Genomic DNA, 19,886 nt, shown 5'->3' on the forward strand with positions numbered 1-19,886 from the left:
TGACAATTTGGATGGAAAAGGCTGCCCCATAAGACAACTTGAAAAATAAGTATATTTCCCTGATAATCTGGAAACATTTAAAAATTAAATAATTTTCACATTGATTTTGTCATGTAAACCCAATCCAATCTTGTGATGTAAGTGTATTTGCTTCCATTTCACCAATTGTGAACATTAAGAAAAGGCATTCCATGCACACCATGAAATATCTAGGATTAGTACTCAGATGTCTATTTTCTTTTATCGTGTGTGTATTAAAAAATTCCTATATTTAAATGTCTTTCTGCATAAGATGATGTAATATGAAAACAAGAGGTATTAAATTTAACAGAAAATAAATTGCAAGTCAAACCACATAAAGTGTCACTATTTTTCACATAGCAAATTTAGCCAACTGTGAAATGAAATAATTTATTTAATCTGTTTGTACAGGGTAATGCACCCACTTGGACCCCACTTTTTCACCGCTGCCTATCCCCTCAGGACCAAAGGTATCCATACGCTCTTGTAAGAGACAGAAATGAAGATATGATTGAGTAGATTATATATTAAAAAAAATATTGTCTTTAAGACCTATAAATAAAAACTGAAATGTCAGTGGTGCCATCAGATTTCGGTTTATACAGGATTCAGATGAAAAACGTTACTGAAGTCACCACGTTTATATTGATGGGCTTCACAGACGATTTTAAGCTGCAAGTTTTCCTATTTTTATTATTTCTAGCCATCTATCTTTTTACTCTGGTAGGAAATTTGGGAATGGTCATATTGGTCATTGGGGATTCTCGGCTCCACAACCCCATGTACTATTTTCTGAGTGTGTTGTCATTCCTGGATGCCTGCTATTCTTCAGCCGTCACCCCAAAAATGTTAGTCAATTTCTTATCAGAGGATAAAAGCATTTCATTCCTTGGATGTGCAGCAGAGATGTTTCTCTTTATTACTTTTGGGACCACGGAATGCTTTATTTTAGCTGCCATGGCTTATGATCGCTACGAAGCAATCTACAACCCTCTCCTGTATTCCGTTAGAATGTCGCCCAGAGTCTACGTGCCACTCATCGTCTCCTGCTACGTTGCTGGCGTTCTTCATGGTACTTTACACACAGTGGCCACGTTCAGCCTCTCCTTCTGTGCATCCAATGAAATTAGACATGTCTTCTGTGACATCCCTCCACTCCTTGCCATTTCTTGCTCTGACACCCACATAAACCAGCTGCTAGTCTTCTACTTTGCCGGATCTATTGAGATATCCACTATCGTGATAGTCCTGGTCTCTTATGGTTTCATTCTGCTGGCCATTCTGAGGATGCGTTCTGCTGAAGGGAGGCGGAAAGTCTTTTCTACGTGTGGCTCTCACCTAACGGGAGTGTCAATTTTTCACGGTACAGTTCTCTTCATGTATGTGAGACCTAATTCCAGCTACGCCTTGGATCATGATATGATAGTGTCAGTATTTTACACAATTGTGATTCCCATGCTGAATCCCATCATCTATAGTTTGAGGAACAAGGATGTGAAAGACGCAGTGAAAAGAGTATTTGGTAAAAACTGGTTTGCCAATAAAGTATATTTTTCACATTAAACATCAAATTGAAAGAAATTAAGACTGCTGTAGTTGTCTTCAGATCAAAAAACTATGATTAAATTGTTTTATTTTCATTTATTAGTATCTTTCTATTCTTTTTGGACATTTTTTCAATAAAGTCAACTCACTGCCAATGGAGTTTTTACGCAAGCAGAGACTGACTGTGTCATCCATTTGCTTCTCTGGACTAAATAAAAGGAAACCCATTTAAGATGGCGTGAGGAGGCCAGCAGGAGGAGCATCACACCCTACCACTTGTGCTCAGCAACAGAACCAACAGGAAGACATGTGTCTTGTATTCCCAGCAGGAAGAGTTCTATACTTCACTAACACCAGCAAGAAGGGGAAAGATTTCCTCCTCCCTTGCAACAGCCCAGCCAATCACAAACTGTCAACTCAGCCAATGCAAAACCACTATATACTTGGAATTCTCAATTTAGTCCTATAGACTTTTGCTTATAACAGCCCTTCCTAATTCCTCCTCTTCCTCTATAAAAGAGCAGCTCCTCCAATTTGTTGTCTGGACTTGCCAATGTTTTCACCATAGCCTGCATGGCCCGAAATGCAATTCTATGCTACTCTTGAATAAACCCATTTTGCTACTAAAATATTTGACCGTTTTATTTTTAAGGTTAGCATTCCTTAATTATGCATATATACACGCACATAAACATACATGCATATAAAATATAATGATGATCCTGGGTGTATTGTCTTGCTAGGGCTGCCGTAACAAAGTCCCACAGACAGGTTGCTTAAACAACATGAATGTATTTCCTCACTGTTCTGGATACCAGAAACCTAAGATCAAGGTGATACCAGGGTTGATCTCTCCTGAGATCACCCTCCTACATTTGTAGATGGTAGCCTTCATCCTTTGTCTTTAAGTGATCTTTTTTTTTCTCATGTCAGTGTCTTAATCTCTTCTTATGAGGTTAATAGTCATATTGGATACAACATCATTTGAAGCTAATTACTCCTCAAAGACCCTATCTCCATACACAGTTATGTTCTGAAGTATTAAGGCTAAGATTTCAACATACTGATGTTGGGTTTATTTACATGCACACATACACATACACACTCATGGAGTCACATATGCATGTAATCTTTACATTAAACTGTATAGTATTAGCTTTCATTTCCATATAACTCAAATTGGATAGGCCTCCATAGTTGTGGTTATAAGTAAACATTATACTTGTATCTGACTAGCTGGAGTGAATACCACCTCATTCACAGCAAAACCACAGCTCACATTATCCCAATTCACTTTTCAAGGAGTCATTTGCATCTGACTTCAGATCAAACACTCTGCTCTAACCTTGAATCTGTGCATTGGCAGCAATCCCATCCCAGCCTCCTTTTTTGGACCACAGATACTGGGCTCAAGTCCTTGGGGTCATTACCGGGCTCTTTGTGAGGATGCGCTTCTTCCCCTTCTATTATTTCGTGCAGAGCACGGACATTAAATCCACTTTTACTTCCACATAGAACACAGAGACCAGGTTTTAGCTTCAATCAAAACTACACTTAAACTCAAGAATGACAAAAGACAAGCACAATTTGGGGTAAGGTACAACCAGCTGGCAGATTTGGGTCTTGGCACAACTAAGCCCCAACCCATCTTTACAGGTTTCTCTACAGGCTTGGTTCAGACTCAGCTTTGGCTCTGTTTTCCTACCACCTGTGATGCCCTTACAGGCAGCACCACTCCTCAGTTCCCGAGAACCACAGCACAGAAGAGAGTCTCTACCATACACACCTTTAGCCCTGCCTTTGACAGGCCTTATTTGCTCTGTAGGGATAGATGTCCTTCAAAGTTAATTATAGGCACACCTCAGAGACATGGCCGCTGTAATGAAGTGAATACCAGAATTCAGCAAGTCAAATGAGTTTTTGTTTTTTGTTTTTCAGTGCATATAAAAATTATGTTTACACTATTCTGTAGCTTAAGTGTGCAAAAGCATTATGTCCCAAAAAAATGTTCATACCTCAAGTTAAAAATCCTTTATTGCTAGAAAATGCTAACCAGCATCTCCACTTTCAACAGGTTATGCTATTTTGCTGGTGCAGGGCCTTGCCTCCTTGTTGATGGCTGCTGACTGATCAGGGTGGTGGCTGATGAAGGTGGGGGCGGCTGTGGCAATATCTTAAAATAAGACAACAATGATGTTTGCTGCGTTGATTGACTCTTCCTTCCATGAACTATTTCCCTGTAGCTCTTGATGCTGTTTGGTAACATTTTACCCACAGTAGAACTTTCCAAATTGGAGTCAATCCTCACAAGAACCTGCTTCTGTTTTATCACCTAAGTCTATGTACTATTTAAATCCCTGGTTGTCAATTCAACAATCTTACAGTTTCACCAGGAGTGCCTTCCATTTCAAAAGACCACTTTCTTTGTCCATCCATATAAAACATCTCCTCGCTCATTAGTTTGATCACGAGATTGCAGCAATTCAATTCCATGTTCAGGCTCCCCTTCTAATTCTGGCTATTTCCACCATAGCTGCAATTTCTTCCTTGACTAAAGTCTTGAATCCCACTACTTCCTCCACTAAAGGCATTGGTAATGGTGAATCTTTTCCAGAAGGTTTTTCAATTTATTTTGCCCAGAACCATGAGCAGAATCACTATGTGTAGCAACTATAGTCTTACACAATGCATTTCTTAAATAATAAAACCTGAAAGTTGTAATTCCTACCTGACCCATGAGCTGCAGAATGGATGTTGCATTAGCAGGCACAAAAACAACATTAATCTTGCGCATCTCCATCAGAGCTCTTGGGTGAACAGATGCATTGTCAATGAGCAGTAATATTTTGAAAGGAATCTTTTTTTTCTGAGCAGCAGGTCTCAACTGTGGACTTGCATTCAGTAAACCATGTTGTAAATAGATGTGCTCCCATCCAGGCTTTGTTGTTCCATGTAAAGAGAGGCAGAGCAGATTCAGCATAATTCTTAAGGGTCCTAGGATTTTCAGAATGGTACATGAGGATTGGCTTCAACTTAAAGTCAGCAGCTGTGTTAGCCCCTGATGGAAGAGTCAGTCTGTCCTTTGAAGCTTTGAAGCCAGGCATTGACTTCTCTCTAGCCATGAAAGTCCTAGATGGCGTCTTCTTCCGAATAGAAATCTGTTTCATCTACATCGGCAATCTGTTGTTTAGTGAGGCACCGTCACTGCTATCTTAGCTTGATCTTGTGGAGAACTGGCTGCAGCTTCTCCATCAGCTCTTGCTGCTTCACCTCGCACTTCGATGTTACGAAGACATCTTCTTTCCTCGAACCTCATGAACCAGCCTCTGCTAGCTTCAGACTTTTCTTCTGCAGCTTCTTCACCTCTCTCAGCCTTCATGGAATTGAAGGGAGTCGGGGCCTTGCTTTGGATGAGGTTTTGGTTTACGGGAGTATTGTGTCTGGTTTGATCTCTCCAGACGACTAAAACTTTCTCCATGTTGGGAGGAAGGCCGTTTCACTTTTTTATCATTTATTTGTATGTTCACCAGAGAAGAACTTTTAACTTCCTTCAAGAACTTTTCTTCTGCATTCACAACTCAGCTGTTTGGTGCAAGAGGCCTACCTGTCAGCCTATTGTGGCATTGAGCATGCCTTCCTCACTGAGCTTAATCATTTCTAGCTTTTTTTTTTTTTTAAAAGATTTTATTTATTTATTTGACAGAGAGACAACCAGCGAGAGAGGGACACAAGCAGGGGGAGTGGGAGAGGAAGAAGCAGGCTCCCAGCGGAGGAGCCTGATGTGGGGCTCGATCCCATAACGCCGGGATCATGCCCTGAGCCAAAGGCAGATGCTTAACGACTGCGCTACCCAGGCGCCCCTCATTTCTAGCTTTTTATTTAAAGTGAGAGATGTGCGACTCTTCCTTTCACTTGAACACTTAGAGGCCATTGTAGGATTATTAATAGGCCTAATTTCAATATCACTGTGTCTCAGGGGATAGGGAGGCCCGAGGAGAGGAAGAGAGATGGGGGAACCGCCTGTCAGTAAAGCAGTCAGAACACACACAACATTTAGTGATACAATCCATTGTCTTAAATGTGTACAGTTCATGGCATCCCCCCAAAATCACAAATGTCACATCAAAAGATCACTGATCACAGAGCACCGTCCCATGTATAATAATAACAAAAGAGGTTGAAATATTGCAAGAGTTACCAAAATGTGATACAGAGATATGAAGTGGACAAAGGCTGTTGGAAAAATGGCTCCCATAGGCTTGCTCAGTGCAGGGTTGCCCCAAACCTTCAACTGAGACAAATGCCGTGCCTTGTGATACACAATAAAGTAGAGCACATAAAGTGAGGTGTGACTGTAAGGATAGCTTGGCAGGACATCATTTCCCAGGAGTACCTGGCTTCCTCACTCTAGAAGCATGTTTCAAATCTTGCCTTCATGAGAGATGTTCGAAAGAGAAATCACCACAACCTCCTGACCTGCTTGGATATACACCGTCAGAAAATTTAAAAAGCCTTCCTCGGTTCAAATGCTGCAAATTAGTACTGCTTACTCTGTGGAGTCAACAGTGATACAAATGCCTATAAGTTAATGTTCTGTGTCTCCAAAAACACGGCGGTATTTTGCAGCTCAAGTGCTAGCTCGTCCTCACTTGGGACTGGCCTCTGGCATGGCTGCTGTCCTCCTCCGGGAAGTCAAGCTGAACCTAGAAATGCCACCCTGCTCCATAGCATTCACAGGGCTGGGGTAATCCTCTGGACCGCACGAGGGTTTTGCCATTTTCAATAGCCTATCTATAATAATCCGATTTCTTTCATCCTTCTCAGACTGGATGTTCCAAATGTAGTGTCTATTTTTTTTAAAGATTTTATTTATTTATTTGACAGAGAAAGAGACAGCCAGCGAGAGAGGGAACACAAGCAGGGGGAGTGGGAGAGGAAGAAGCAGGCTCCCAGCAGAGGAGCCTGATGCGGGGCTTGATCCCAGAACACCGGGATCATGTCCTGAGCCAAAGGCAGACGCTTAACGACTGAGCCACCCAGGCGCCCCTACAATCCATTTTTGAATCACAGTACAACCCATTTTGGTAGGAATTTTTTGAGTGCCCCTATAACATCTTTGTTTCTCAGACAATATATTATGGGGTTAAACATTGGTGTCACAATGGTGTAAAAAAGAGAAAGAAACTTGTCCATTCCTGTTAAGTGGCTGGACTTTGGTCTCATGTACGTCATGATGCCCGATCCAAAGAATAAAGCCACGACCGTGAGATGTGAAGAACAAGTGGAGAACGCCTTGGCTCGCCCAGTCGCTGATGGCAGCTTCAGGATGGTTGAGATTATTTTCACATAAGATCCAAGAATCAATGTAAAAGGAATAGTGACAACTAGAACAGCAACTGCATAAACCAACATCTCAGTCATAAAAGTATCCCCACAGGCAAGCTTCAGTACTGGAGGTATGTCGCAGAAAAAGTGATTCAACTGATTGTTCCCACAGAAGGGTAGAGAGAAGATCAGGCAGGTGAACCCTATGTGTACTGGAATCCCAGTGATCCAACAGCAAGCTGCCAATTGGTTGCACAGCCTGTTGTTCATGATGAGAGGGTAGAGTAAGGGGTTGCAAATGGCAACATACCTGTCGTAAGCCATTGCGGTCAGAAGGAAGCACTCAGTGGCTCCAAAGACCAGAAAGAAATACATTTGAGTAGCACAAGCCAGAAAGGAAATATTTCTGTTTTGTCTACAGAGATCTGTTAATAATCTGGGGACAGTGACTGACACATAGCATATTTCTAAGGAAGAAAAGTTCCTGAGGAAAAAATACATGGGAGTGTGGAGAGAGGGATTGACCTTAGTTATTATGATAATGAGGCTATTTCCCATCAGAATAATCACATAAATGATAAAAAATACCCCAAAAAGAAATCCTCGGAGGTCAGGAGCATCAGAAAAGCCAAGCAGGATGAAATCCATTAATGTGGTGTGATTCCCTTGCGGAGGATTTTGTCCTGTGGATTCCATCTATTAACAAAACGATTTCCAGGCTTAGAATTCATTTCAATTGCTGGGCCCAGTTGCAGAATGGGACATATTAAACAGATGATTCCAAATCCACTGACAAAGGATAGATATTCAGCTTTTTTTGTCTTGTATTTTTGGTAATCTATTTCAATTCTAATATTCCCAAATTCCGATATATAAAAACAGAAAGTAACCGTCAACTCTAATTTTTCTGCTAATATTAATAGTATATTTAAATGAACAACACACCAAAACACATGACAAGAAAATAGAAGCAAAACATGTCAGGTAGCCTGTTCTCAGGATAAGAACTGTGCTAGTTAACACAGGATGATCTCTAATGAGAAATGTATCTCCTTTCTTGTCCATCTGGTATCTATTGTACTTTATTTGTATTTTTTTTGCCTAGCACCTTTTTTTTTTAAATTAACATATAATGTATTATTTGTTTAGGGGTACAGGTCTGTGATTCATCAGTCTTGTATAATACCCAGCGCTCATTATAGCACATACCCTCCCCAATGTCCATCACCCCCCTTGCCCCATGCTCCCACCCTCCACCCCTCCAGCAATCCTCAGTTTGTTTCTTATGGTTGAGTCTCTTATGGTTTGTCTCCCTCTCTGATTTCATCTTGTTTTATTTTTTCTTCTCTGATGTAGGAAAGATGAAATTATGTTTCGAAGCCGACGGCCAAGAAAGAATTCTTGAGACGTCTTTGGTGCAAAAAGATGGTTTTATTAAAGCACAGGGACAAGACCCGGGGCAGCACTGGGGTCATGAGGAGTGGCCCATTATATATGTTCAGGTTGGGAGGGGGTTAGGGAGAGCATGTCTCTAAGGAATTTTGGAAGCAAGGTTTCCAGGACCTTGAGGGGGCTAGCTCTTGTTGGGAAAAGGTCATTTATTACCATCTAATTAAACCTTAGTCATGAGACCCTTCAGATGTATATCAGTGGGCCACATGCTTGGGGGATGATTGCCAACACATATCTTGGGAGGGGTTAGAGATAAAGGAAGTTTCCAAAAGAATTTTTATATGTTAAAGTAGACTTATAGGATCCTGGGGAAGGGGGCCCTCAGGCTAGGATCGCCTTTTGCTTAGCAAAGTATTAACATGGAGGCAGTGGAGTCCTTAGAGGAATGTCACTCTGCCTGTTTCAAGGTCTTGTCAATGGACTGTAGGTAGTAAGGACTGTTTCTTTGTCCTTTAGGTGCCTGAGGAATGTTGCATACATCCCATGGGGGGGGGGGTTTGCAATTCCACATATGAGTGAGATCATAGGTAATTGTCTTTCTCTGATTGACTTTTTTCGCTTAGCATAATACCCTCTAGTTCCATCCACATCGTTGCAACTGCGTATATGATTCTTTTATGTTTGGTTTGATGTTTCCCCTGTGAACTGCATCTCAGATAACCACAGGGCAAGGTGGTCAGTAAGACTGCATAGCCAGGCCCAGTTCAGGCCAGCCTAGGCTGCTCATTATCTGGGAAAGACACTGAGACTCTGATCAGGGAAGCAGGGAATATTGCCTGGCCTCCACCATAGAAAACTATTTCATTTAAGGTAGACAAAGTTATATTAGAAATCATGCATCATAGTAAGTCATATGTTTAGAATGTAAAATTAATTATATAAGATTTGATTATAATATGTCTTTAACCCTGCCATGGCCCCCCAAAATCTTAATAATTCTGCTTATATTCTAAATGTTATGACTTTAGGAATAATTAGATAAGTTTAGGGTCTTTACAAGATAATTAAATAAGGAAAATGGAAAATAAAATATGCAAGAGAGCTCTATCTTAGTGTTCACACACCTGATCCCAGACAAAATGTGAAATCTGTTTTTGTATAACTTTTCTGACCTCCAAGTTTGAGTTTCTGAATATATACTATATATTATTAGTATACACTATATTATTGATTTAAATATATATTGTGAGCATATCAATTGATATATATTTTGTAGTATATATTACAACTTATTTTGAATAAATGTCATGTATTATGAATATAATATATCCAGTTGACCCTTGAATGATGAATGTACCAATCCCACTCCAGGCAGTCAAAAATCTGCATATAACTTTTGACTCCCTCAAAACTTAATTACTAACATGAATAATCAATTATCTCATGTTTTGTGTGCTACATGCATTACATACTGTATTCATACAATAAAGTAAGACAGAGAAAGGAAAATGTTGCTAAGAAAATCACAAGGAAGGGAAAACACATTTACAGTGTGTACTGTAAAAATCTGTGCATAGTGGGCCCATGTGGTTCAAACCTGTGTTGTTCAAGGGCCAACTGTATTCTAAATATCTACAGATGACTAGCCACCAAGAAGCCCAGTGCTAAATGAAGTGTCGACAGATTCTACCCAGCTCTTTCAAGAATTAAGCATTTTTCGGGGCACCTGGGTGGCTCAGTCATTAAGCGTCTGCCTTCAGCTCAGGGTGTGATCCCAGAGTCGTGGGATCGAGCCCCACATCGGGCTCCTTCATTGGGAGCCTGCTTCTTTTTCTCCCACTCCCCTTGCTTGTGTTCCCTCTCTCGCTGGCTGTCTCTCTCTATGTCAAATAAATAAATAAAATCTTCAAAAAAAAAAAAAGAATTAAGCATTTTTCGACCACCTAAGTTAGGTCTCTCTCTCCCACGGCACTGCATGTTAGACACCACACTTTTTGAGGTCCCCATCTCGCCTTCATTAATGCTAACCTGTGACCTTTTTCACAGATTGTCACGTACTCCGACACCCGTATTGCCATGGGTTTTGAAGTCTTTTCCTCAATTTCCCAGGCTCCAAATTCGCCTTCCTTCCTCCACCATACAGCCACCCTGTCTTCTTTTAAGACCTGGTTCCTCTCACCTCTGACAGATCCCAAAAGACTGAAACAATTTACACTTTGTGTTTCTTTCTTCTCACCAATCCTAAATGTGTGGTTTATTATGGATAAATACTGAGTATCTTCACTACAAGGTAGACTCAAGATACTAACGGCAAATAACACAAGCTCAGTTTCCATCTTTACAGAGTTTACGGAAGTCAGCAGTCAGATGTCCCTGGGAATGTGCCCAATCTATGTCGAGAGAATTACAAGGTGCTGTGGGAGTGCCAGACAATTTCTTATGGACATGATGTCTAATCTGGGACTTGATCAGATTTTAAGGTATCACAGAAATCATTCTGTGATTTTTTTACTTTTAATTAAAAATAGTAAAGCATATTCTAGGAACAAAATGCCCTCGTGTGCTCATTCAATTTCATATTCCAACAGCTAGTCAAGTACTTATGTGGGTGAATGGTTTTTAAATATTTCCCCATGGGTAATGGCACAAATGAAAATTTCCTGTTGATTTCAGCAATCAGGCTGCATTCAACTAGATTCAAATTCACTGACCAAAGAATTTCGTATTGAGTGACTTACCGTAGAAATTAGATATATCCTGGCTATATGTCCTTATTTAAATGATTGGAGCTCTCTTTTCCTTGTTTGAAAGTATATGCTATAATGATAACATGTAACTCAGGGAGTCGTCTTGTGGTCTAAGAGCATACATTGCATTAATCAGTTTAAGTTGTAGTTCTAGCAGACGCTATTGTGATAATTATCATCCTTATTGTATTTAACATTATGATTTTAACTTACATCTTTTTTTTGTCTTTTGAATTTTGCTCATCTTTTATCCTCCTCTGGAGTAGCGTTTTCTTAATCTAGGAAAGGATAGAATGTACAGGGTAGTGTGTTGGCAGGAAAACTGAGATTAATATCAGTAGACTCTTCTATGCTGGATAGATATTAATCAGCAGCAATACCTGGGGAAAAACTACTTTAATTAACTGGACTTTTATTTTCATTTTTTTTTTCTCTCATCTCTGCCAGTCTCCTGTAGTTTGAGCAAATAAGAGAAGTAGGCTTTGTTATAGATATATAAGCAAAATTAAATTTCAAAGTCTAACTCAAATCCTATTTAACATACGAAAGGATCCTCAGCAATAAATGTTTCAACTATTTTCTTTTCTGAAATCAATCTTTTCTCTTTATTAACAATGAATAGTATTTTGCAATCTTAACACGAGAACTTGAATTCTTTATTCACCAACATTTTTATGTTAGCAAGAATGGGCATGGCTATGGACAGCAGAGAGGCCTGATTATTTGGAATTCTTTTTATTATTGTTAGGTTTTGAACATTTATTATGTGCTAACCACCCTGTTAATGACTTTCCCTGTGTTCGCTCACGTATTATATTCTGAATGAAGTAGGTACTGTTATTACTCACATTTTGCATAAAGAGCCAGAGGCATACAGGGATTAAGTAACTTGATCAATATCAGAAAATAGGATGTGACCTGACTTCAAACTCAGCCATGTAATGTCAGGGTCCATTTTTTTTTTTCTTTTCTTTCCCTTTCTTTTCTTTCTTCCTTCTCTTTTCGTGTGTGTGTGTGTGTGTGTGTGTGTGTGTGTGTGTGTTTATTACGGATTGTAGCTACACTTGTGGTGATCATAGAACAATGTATAGAGTTGTTGAATCACTATGTTGTACATTTGAAACTAATGTAATATTGTGTGTTTGTGTGTCAACTATACTCAAAAAAACAAACAAACAAAAACCTCAATGGGCTTCATAGAATATTAAATAGGAAATACAATTTTGAATTTAATATTTTTAGTAATGTCAATACAACTAAGAATATGAGACTTTTCATAATCACAAAAGGATTTCATGCCATTTTATATCTCATTTACTCTTAAAAAAATGAAAGATTGATTAATTATAGTTATACTGTATATATTGAAGTTCAGATTTATCTCATAAAGGAACCTGATTGGAAGAAGGTGTTTTCTGAGTTTTGATTCTTGAATTAAAAAAAAGTTACAGTGCAATAAAATAAGTGGGGTAAAATAATTTCTGCTTACCTTTCTTATATTATGGAGAAATCACTGTGTCACTCTTTTATAAAGACTATGGTCTTATGTAATATAAATTTTGGTTTTGAATTATTCACGGAACAAATTCCAGCCATTCTTATTTTTCTGTGAAACTCATAATTTACTTAAATAGGTCGGTGGAACTTTGGTAGAAAATAGCTCCTTATTCATTGCAGGGGCATCTTCTCTCCATGATATGGTGCATTTTTAAACTCAATAATCTTGTTGATCAGGTGGTAACTTAGAGAGTAACCAAGGCTGTCTCTGGTTGGCCCAGAGCTGCCGTGAAGATGCTCTCCCTATGGAGTATGGTCTGAGGAACAGTAGCCTCCTGGCCACTCCTCTCTACCTTTCTCCCCTTCCTCTCCATCTATGGAGAATACAGCAATTCCCCCACTAGGATATTCACAGACTTAAAATTGGTCTGTATTTATGCATGAAATCTGAGGATACTAAATTTGAAATTATTAAAACGCCATTTCTAAGACTCAAATAACGCAACTTCGAAATTATCTAGACTCCATGTATCGTCCGGGATGTTCATGTGTTAAGGTCCTCTGTTCGTGCCGTAGGTGGAATTTTCTAGTTACATATACTTCCATAAGAAAAAATTTGTACTCTATAGACTACCAAAGATGTGTTCTTCTGTGAAACTGAGCTAGCGCGCCATATGCCACGACAAGTGACCCAGTATTCCTGCCCGCCCCCACGAGCAAGAAGCCCGATGCAGGACTCAATCTCAGGACCCCGGGATCATGACCTGAGCCAAAGGCAGATGCTTAACTAACTGAACAACCTGGCTGTCCCCTGAATTTGACCTTCTCTTCTTGTCATTAGCTCCTTGATTCCAGGGCATTGTGTTGTTTACTGGTGCCCATCCAGCTCCAAGTATGGAACCCCCTACATAGAACACTCTGGGGATTTTTAGAGACTCAATAATTCACTCTACCATTTAATCTTTCTACGTCACTTATCATATTTATTGTGTTCTCTTCCATTGTTAACAGTGGCTACAAAGTCTGAAAATGGGATGATACAAGAATACAGTATACTATGGCATGGACAAGAGTGGAAGCCAGGAGACACTAAGTAGAAGGGGAGTGGATTTTAGTAATCTATGTGGGAGCTGATGGTGGCCAACATCAAGGTTGAGGTTGAATATCCATTGTGAGACATGGTAGCAGGATTTACATAGAGATTATGCCTGAGCACTTTCTTTTGTTTTGATTCCCGATTTTACCATACATAAAACCAGCTAAATTACAAAATATGACATATTTCTCATTCTCCATCAGTTTGCCCATAGTATCTAGTCGGTCATCAAATTATGCTGACTTAATCTCCTCATATCAGTTAATTCCACTCATATCCCTCTAATCTCTTAGTTCATATCCTTGCAATCTTTTTTAATTGAAATAGTTTTTTAAAAAGTATTCTTCTCAGTACTATCTCACATTCATCAGTTTTTTCTTTATTATTTCAGGGATAACAGTTGTTTATGATCTAAATTAAACCATGCCATTTTTCCCTTAATTCCTTTTATTTGGCTCTCCTTCTCTTCTTGATGGTATCGTGCACCATGCTAGAAACTCATTGTGTCTATGAAATTAAATTTTCCTTCATTTCCTTCTTTTTTATTTCCATAGATGCTAGGATGTGTTCCCAGTGTCTCTTGCACCTTGCCTGACTTAATTCTTGGCAATGAAATAGGGGGGAAAACACTGTGAGCAGGTTTACTCACTTACTTGAAAGGATGTCTGTCTTCCCACTTTGGCTGGCTGGCCTGTAAATGACCACAGCAACCATGAGACCAGCCAATAACAAACATCAGAGCCACCTGTTCTGGAATGATTACTTCACACTAAACCTAGGATCCTGTCCTGGATTATTCTTTTTTAAAGAATATCAAACAGGTTTTCTATTCTGCTTAGTTTAACCAGATTAACATAGATGTCTTGCTTTTTCTACTTACGCCCTGCATGAATTATCTAAGAAATTTCTTCACTCTCACCCCCACATTTTATGTGGCCATTATATCCCACCTGACTGCACGCACAGACCCTACTTAATTGGGCTCAACAGTAGGTGTTACACCAAACATTCAACCATTTCCTGCAACAAGTCAGAACTCAGACATCAGGTACACAGAGGAGAATTAGACAGATGTACAAACATCAGCAAACATGACATGAAGAGATACAAGTCCTTGTTTCAAGTTCTTTCCCAGATCCAGAGACTGCGCTCAGGCTCTTTCCGCTACTAGGGCTACTATGAGATGCCCCATTACTCATGCAATATATCCTATCATCTCAATTTGGTGAATTCATTTAGAAATCTAGCTACCAGATGTTTCTCCCAGGCAGAGTCTCGGTGAAGCCAGGCATACAATTAGATGCTGACATTAACTGTCTGTACAAAATGATTTGTGAAACTCTTGTCACCTGGACCCTGAAATGCCAGGGTCATCCTAGTCTCTTCCTCACAGTGAGGTGACACAGGTGACAATGACAGTTACATTTTCACTGAGATAAGTCACTGAGGGGTAGTGACAGGGAAGTGGAATGAGGAGGCCAGAGCAAAGAGAATATGAGTCGGATGGTTCATAAGCACATATGATTTAGTCTGCTTCCTCACCCCTTCTGGTACTGTTTATCTGGTGTACCAATTTCTCTTGAAACATTTTGAAGTCCCTAGTTAAATAAAAGTCTATCAACACATTCTCCGTGCATGGGATACAAGAAAACATATCATCTCAAAAATCCCATCCATTTCTCTGGCTTTCTCTTCATAACTCACTTATGCTATTTTGCATATAGTTTCCTGTTCATACGTTCTTGAGTATTTAAGACAAATAATTTGCAATTTCTTTTAATTATGTCTTGGTTAGTATTAGTAGCACTTAAACTTCTTTAAGGACTTACAGAAATTGCATCACTTCTAATATGCAATTTTGTAATTTATTTTATTTTTTAGTTTACATGATCCAGTATTTACAATTTATATTATCATTTGGAGTGTATTATTTGATAACTTTTTAATACCCATGTAGATGGGATTTTTCAATGTTATTAATGTCTTATTTAATTGTGATACTATATAAGAGCCTTATTTCTTTATGTTTTATAGGATGTATTGATTACTCTGGGGATGGGGCATCCTTAGGAGTCCAAACTCAGTCTGCACAATCCAGTATCTATACAGCAGTTAACATTGTTTTCAAGCTGCTGGTTTTCATGACTCTTGCTTAACTGTTGAGAACTGTGATGGTATTAGGTCAAGTTACTATGCCACAAACCGTTATTCTTACCAAAATTCATCAGTTTTTATTGAGTAAATTCTCCTCACATTGTTTCTAACCTTTGGTTGATATCCAGAGCTCTGAAAAAATTGATTTAACATTTTGAGTATATTCTTTGCTTTATTAAAGACATAGTGATTCACAGAGGACCTTGGTCCCCCATTATAGAAGTCCTCTACATTTCTTTTATTTCTTCTTTTTTTTTTTTCATTGAAAAAACTGGGATCACTTAATATCATTCATCATCACATGGGTCCATATATTTTTGATGCTCTGGACATAAAGCTAATTTAGTAACCATCACTAGAAGCATCTTCATATTTGTATTATTGGTACGTAAGGTTTTCTATGTACAAAATGTAAAACATTGTTTTTTTGTGGTAGAATGTCAATTTTCACCTTTGAAGAATCATTGTAGGAATTAGGGATTTTTGCACATCAAATCCATTATGATCTGTGCATCTGAACTGGTTAATGGTAGATAGCTACTTCACATGGGTCTCATGCAAAGTTATCAGCCTATCCTTAGGAGATAAATTTAACACACATGCACTTCTTAAAGGGAAAAGTAAAAATGAAGAATAAGAAAAGAGTGTATGTTGCAATTTTGTTTACATGTCAGAAAAAAGTCACTGACCATAGCCACTTAAAAACCAAACTTGTTTCTTGTCACTCTGCTTCTAATCTCTGTTGGCACCATTTCATGAGCCCATGTTTGCTGTCCGTACTGGACCCTACCGCTGGAGGTAAAGCTATGTCACTGCAAACAGCCATTGATATATCTTTAGCATTTGCTTCTTAAATCTGTTGTTCCTTTTGACTACTCTCACCAAATCAAGCATTTAGGATAACTCTGAAACACAGTTCTCTTCTGCGATACATGATTTGGGCATGATAATGTTATGACTTGTAAAATCAAACCTCAACCTTTATTTCAGATGTTTTTAATGCTGCTTTTTCTGTTTCCAAGCTAAATAAATCTCCTGTTTCCATATCCTCTCCAAATCTGTAATTTCTTTTTATCTCGCTCCTTCTCTCATCAGTGTATAAATGAATCTGACACATTCTCAACACAACCTTAGCTAATAAGTTATATTTTACTAATTTTACTTTACAACACATAGTTAAAATGATCCTAAGACTTCAAGAAGTTGAGGGTTTGGAGCCCAATTTGGAAACTCAGCTTTCGACATAAATCTTCATCCAGTTGATCTCCCGTTTGCAAACCCTCAATATTACTTGGTTAATATTCACTACCTTCCCCTTTGTCCTGATCCAGAGAGTAGCTGGAACTATGCATGTTAAGTGGCTGAAGTATACCAAGGATTCTTCTGAGACTTTGGAGTGGTACGTAGACATATGCAATGTTTTCACATTAAGATTAAAATCACAAAATTTAAAGAGAACGTTAGAGGTAGTACACACCAATTTCCCAGACAAAATGGTAAATTATACCTAAGTTTAGCAACAAGGTGCACATTTCTGCTTTCTGTTGCAACACATTTTATTTGATGTGTGTTCCGTGTTTTCAATAAACCTACTTGTTTTAAGCTTGCTTTTATAAAGTTGTATATTTTCATAAAGCTGTACATTTTCTTTTTTTAAGATTTATTTATTTGTTTGGGGAGGAGAGGCAGAGAGAGAGGGAGAACCTCAAGCAGGCTCCCCACTGAGTGTGGAGCCTGACATGGGGCTTGATCCCATAACCCTGAGATCATGACCTGAGCCAAAATCGAGAGTCAGAAGCTCAACAGGCTGAGCCACCCCGGGGCCCAAAAGTTATACATTTTCAATACGGCTCTTTGTACATTCCTTTTCTACAGATTATATCTTCTCACATCAACTCAACTACTTTTATTTAATTTTTTACCTGTTCATCCAACCCCTTGGGCATTATCTTCTTGACAAAATTTCGCTTATCTCTATCCTCTGAGAGACGCTTATTGTAAGCTAACATACTATCTTCTCTTTTATTAGAGCAACGTGAAATTAAATAGGATTATTACTTCACTTATTTCAGCACCTAGCCTTCATTTAATTATTGTTTACAAAGGTATAACTGCCATTTTTAATGGACTACTGGAAATTGTTGTCCATGTTAATTCACATGTAACAAACTAGATCCAAAATTATTCTTATATATAATATCAAACTGTCTGTACAAATTTTTTTGCCTAAATACAGGATTTCAAAATTAATTATATTTCTTTTTTGGTTGTTTATTTGGAGCTATGTGATTCTTGAATATTGATTCCTCATTATTTCCAACTTGTTTGTTCACTCAATATAATAATTAGAAGTCTTAGTGGTTTCACAGCTTAAATTTATTTTGAGTTAAAGAAAATAAACAATCTCTGGAACATTTTTCACATAAATGTATTGAACAATATACAAAAATTATGATAATTTAAAAATATTTTTACAAGTTTATGCATTAAAGAAGTAACCAAAATTTACATAAGAAACACATATTTAAGAAATTAAAAAGCTGGCAATATAATTAAGTGATTATAGGCCCCGAATTTGAAAGTTTTTGTAGACTCTGTAAATCAGATTAAGTAAATGTAAAAAAACTGAATCAGAGAGTGAAGAATGTGGCCTAATATAGGATATGTCTAAAAACCAAATCTAAGAATAACTGGATTTTTTCTCCCAAACATTCTTACTATTGTCAAATTTTACCAGAAAATAAAAAATCTAGTGGAAGGAATATATTATTGTCATTTACTTGTGAAGTATCTTGGTCCTATATATCAATCTACTAAATACTGGGGACAGGGAACGCAGAAAGAATCCAGCCAGGGAGCAGCCAGCTGGTACAGAAGACCGTAGGCGAGCCACTCAGAGGAAGGACAATTATCTCAGAGAACAAACTGATCCTTCTGCTGTAGGGTGTCCAGGCCAGGTAACCACCCGGGACCTGGGGAGGGACAGTAAAGCCCACAGGTGCAAGAGCCATGACATCATGAACACTTCTCTGGGCAAGGTCACCTACATAGGTCACTGGGTACATTGGATGGTTGAGCTAGTTGGACTCTTTGTGACGGGACACAGCATATGCAGTGTCTATATCCCAGATGACAGGGACATCACTTTTGTCTGGTGCAACGTCAGCTGCAAGGGCAAAGGTCATGGGGAAATTCTCCCCCAAAACTCCAAGTGTGGTTGTTTCTTTAGGAAGCGCTAACCCCTACTCAGTCTCTGCAAAGTTCTATTAAACCAACTCTCTGTTTACCTCCATACCAGCAAAGCATGGCTTTAATATTAAGTTGAATTGATTTTTATTGGCAATTGATAGATATCTATAAGGAGGAAATGCATGAGCTTATTGTAAAGACACTGTGTCAGATTCATCCCCTGAACATTGATCTACCTCCTTGGAGCTATGCACTGATTAAACTCTGAGCAGCTGACTGCATGTGTGTGTAACTTGTCCTATGTGTCCATCCAAGAGACAGGAAGGGAAAGAAAGGTTGGAAATTTTGAAGACTAGAGAAAGGAATATGAGAGTTGTAATTGGTGCATTCTTTTTTTTTAATTATACTTATACTTTATTTATTTTTTATAATAATATTTTTTATTACATTGTGTTAGTCACCATACAGTACATCCCTAGTTTTTGATGTAAAGTTCCATGATTCATTAGTTGTGTATAACACCCAGTGCACCATGCAATACATGCCCTCCTTAATACCCATCACCAGCCTATCCCATTCCCCCACCCCCCTCCTCTCTGAAGCCCTCAGTTTGTTTCCTAGAGTCCATAGTCTCTCATGGTTCATTGCCCATAGCTGTTTATCTTTCTTCTTCCTCTCTACACGATCTTCCTCTTCTCATGTTCATAAATAGGTGAACTCCTATGATAATTGTCTTTCTCTGCTTGGCTTATTTTGCTTAGCATTATCTCCTCCGGTCCCGTCCATGTTGCAGGAAATGTTGAGAAATTGTTCTTTTTGATGGCTGAGTAATATTCCATTGTATACTTTATTTTTTTTTTTTTTTTTATTATATTATGTTAGTCACCATACAGTTGCATTCTAATGAGATGATACTTCTC

The 19,886-nt window shown here is 38.5% G+C and overlaps 2 protein-coding genes across 2 annotated transcripts; one reads left to right on the forward strand and one right to left on the reverse strand.

Moving 5' to 3' along the window:
- The first annotated feature begins 591 nt into the window (after positions 1-591).
- On the forward strand, positions 592-1,584 carry LOC103666208 (olfactory receptor 5T1-like). Its single transcript, XM_008694226.1, has one exon. The coding sequence runs from the start codon at positions 592-594 to the stop codon at positions 1,582-1,584; it is 993 nt and encodes a 330-aa protein (XP_008692448.1).
- A 5,046-nt stretch (positions 1,585-6,630) lies between these two features.
- On the reverse strand, positions 6,631-7,587 carry LOC103666061 (olfactory receptor 10AG1-like). The gene has a single exon (XM_008694092.1). It carries the CDS (start codon positions 7,585-7,587, stop codon positions 6,631-6,633), a length of 957 nt encoding a protein of 318 aa, XP_008692314.1.
- Between the last annotated feature and the right edge of the window lie 12,299 nt (positions 7,588-19,886).

The sequence above is a fragment of the Ursus maritimus genome, unplaced genomic scaffold, assembly GCF_017311325.1.
Source record: "Ursus maritimus isolate PB19 unplaced genomic scaffold, ASM1731132v1 scaffold_23, whole genome shotgun sequence".
NCBI lineage: Eukaryota > Metazoa > Chordata > Mammalia > Carnivora > Ursidae > Ursus > Ursus maritimus.

Excerpts from the sequence above, each read along its gene's own strand:
- LOC103666208 (XM_008694226.1), top strand. The coding sequence starts at position 592 with ATGTCAGTGGTGCCATCAGATTTCGGTTTATACAGGATTCAGATGAAA.
- LOC103666061 (XM_008694092.1), bottom strand. The coding sequence starts at position 7,587 with ATGGAATCCACAGGACAAAATCCTCCGCAAGGGAATCACACCACATTA.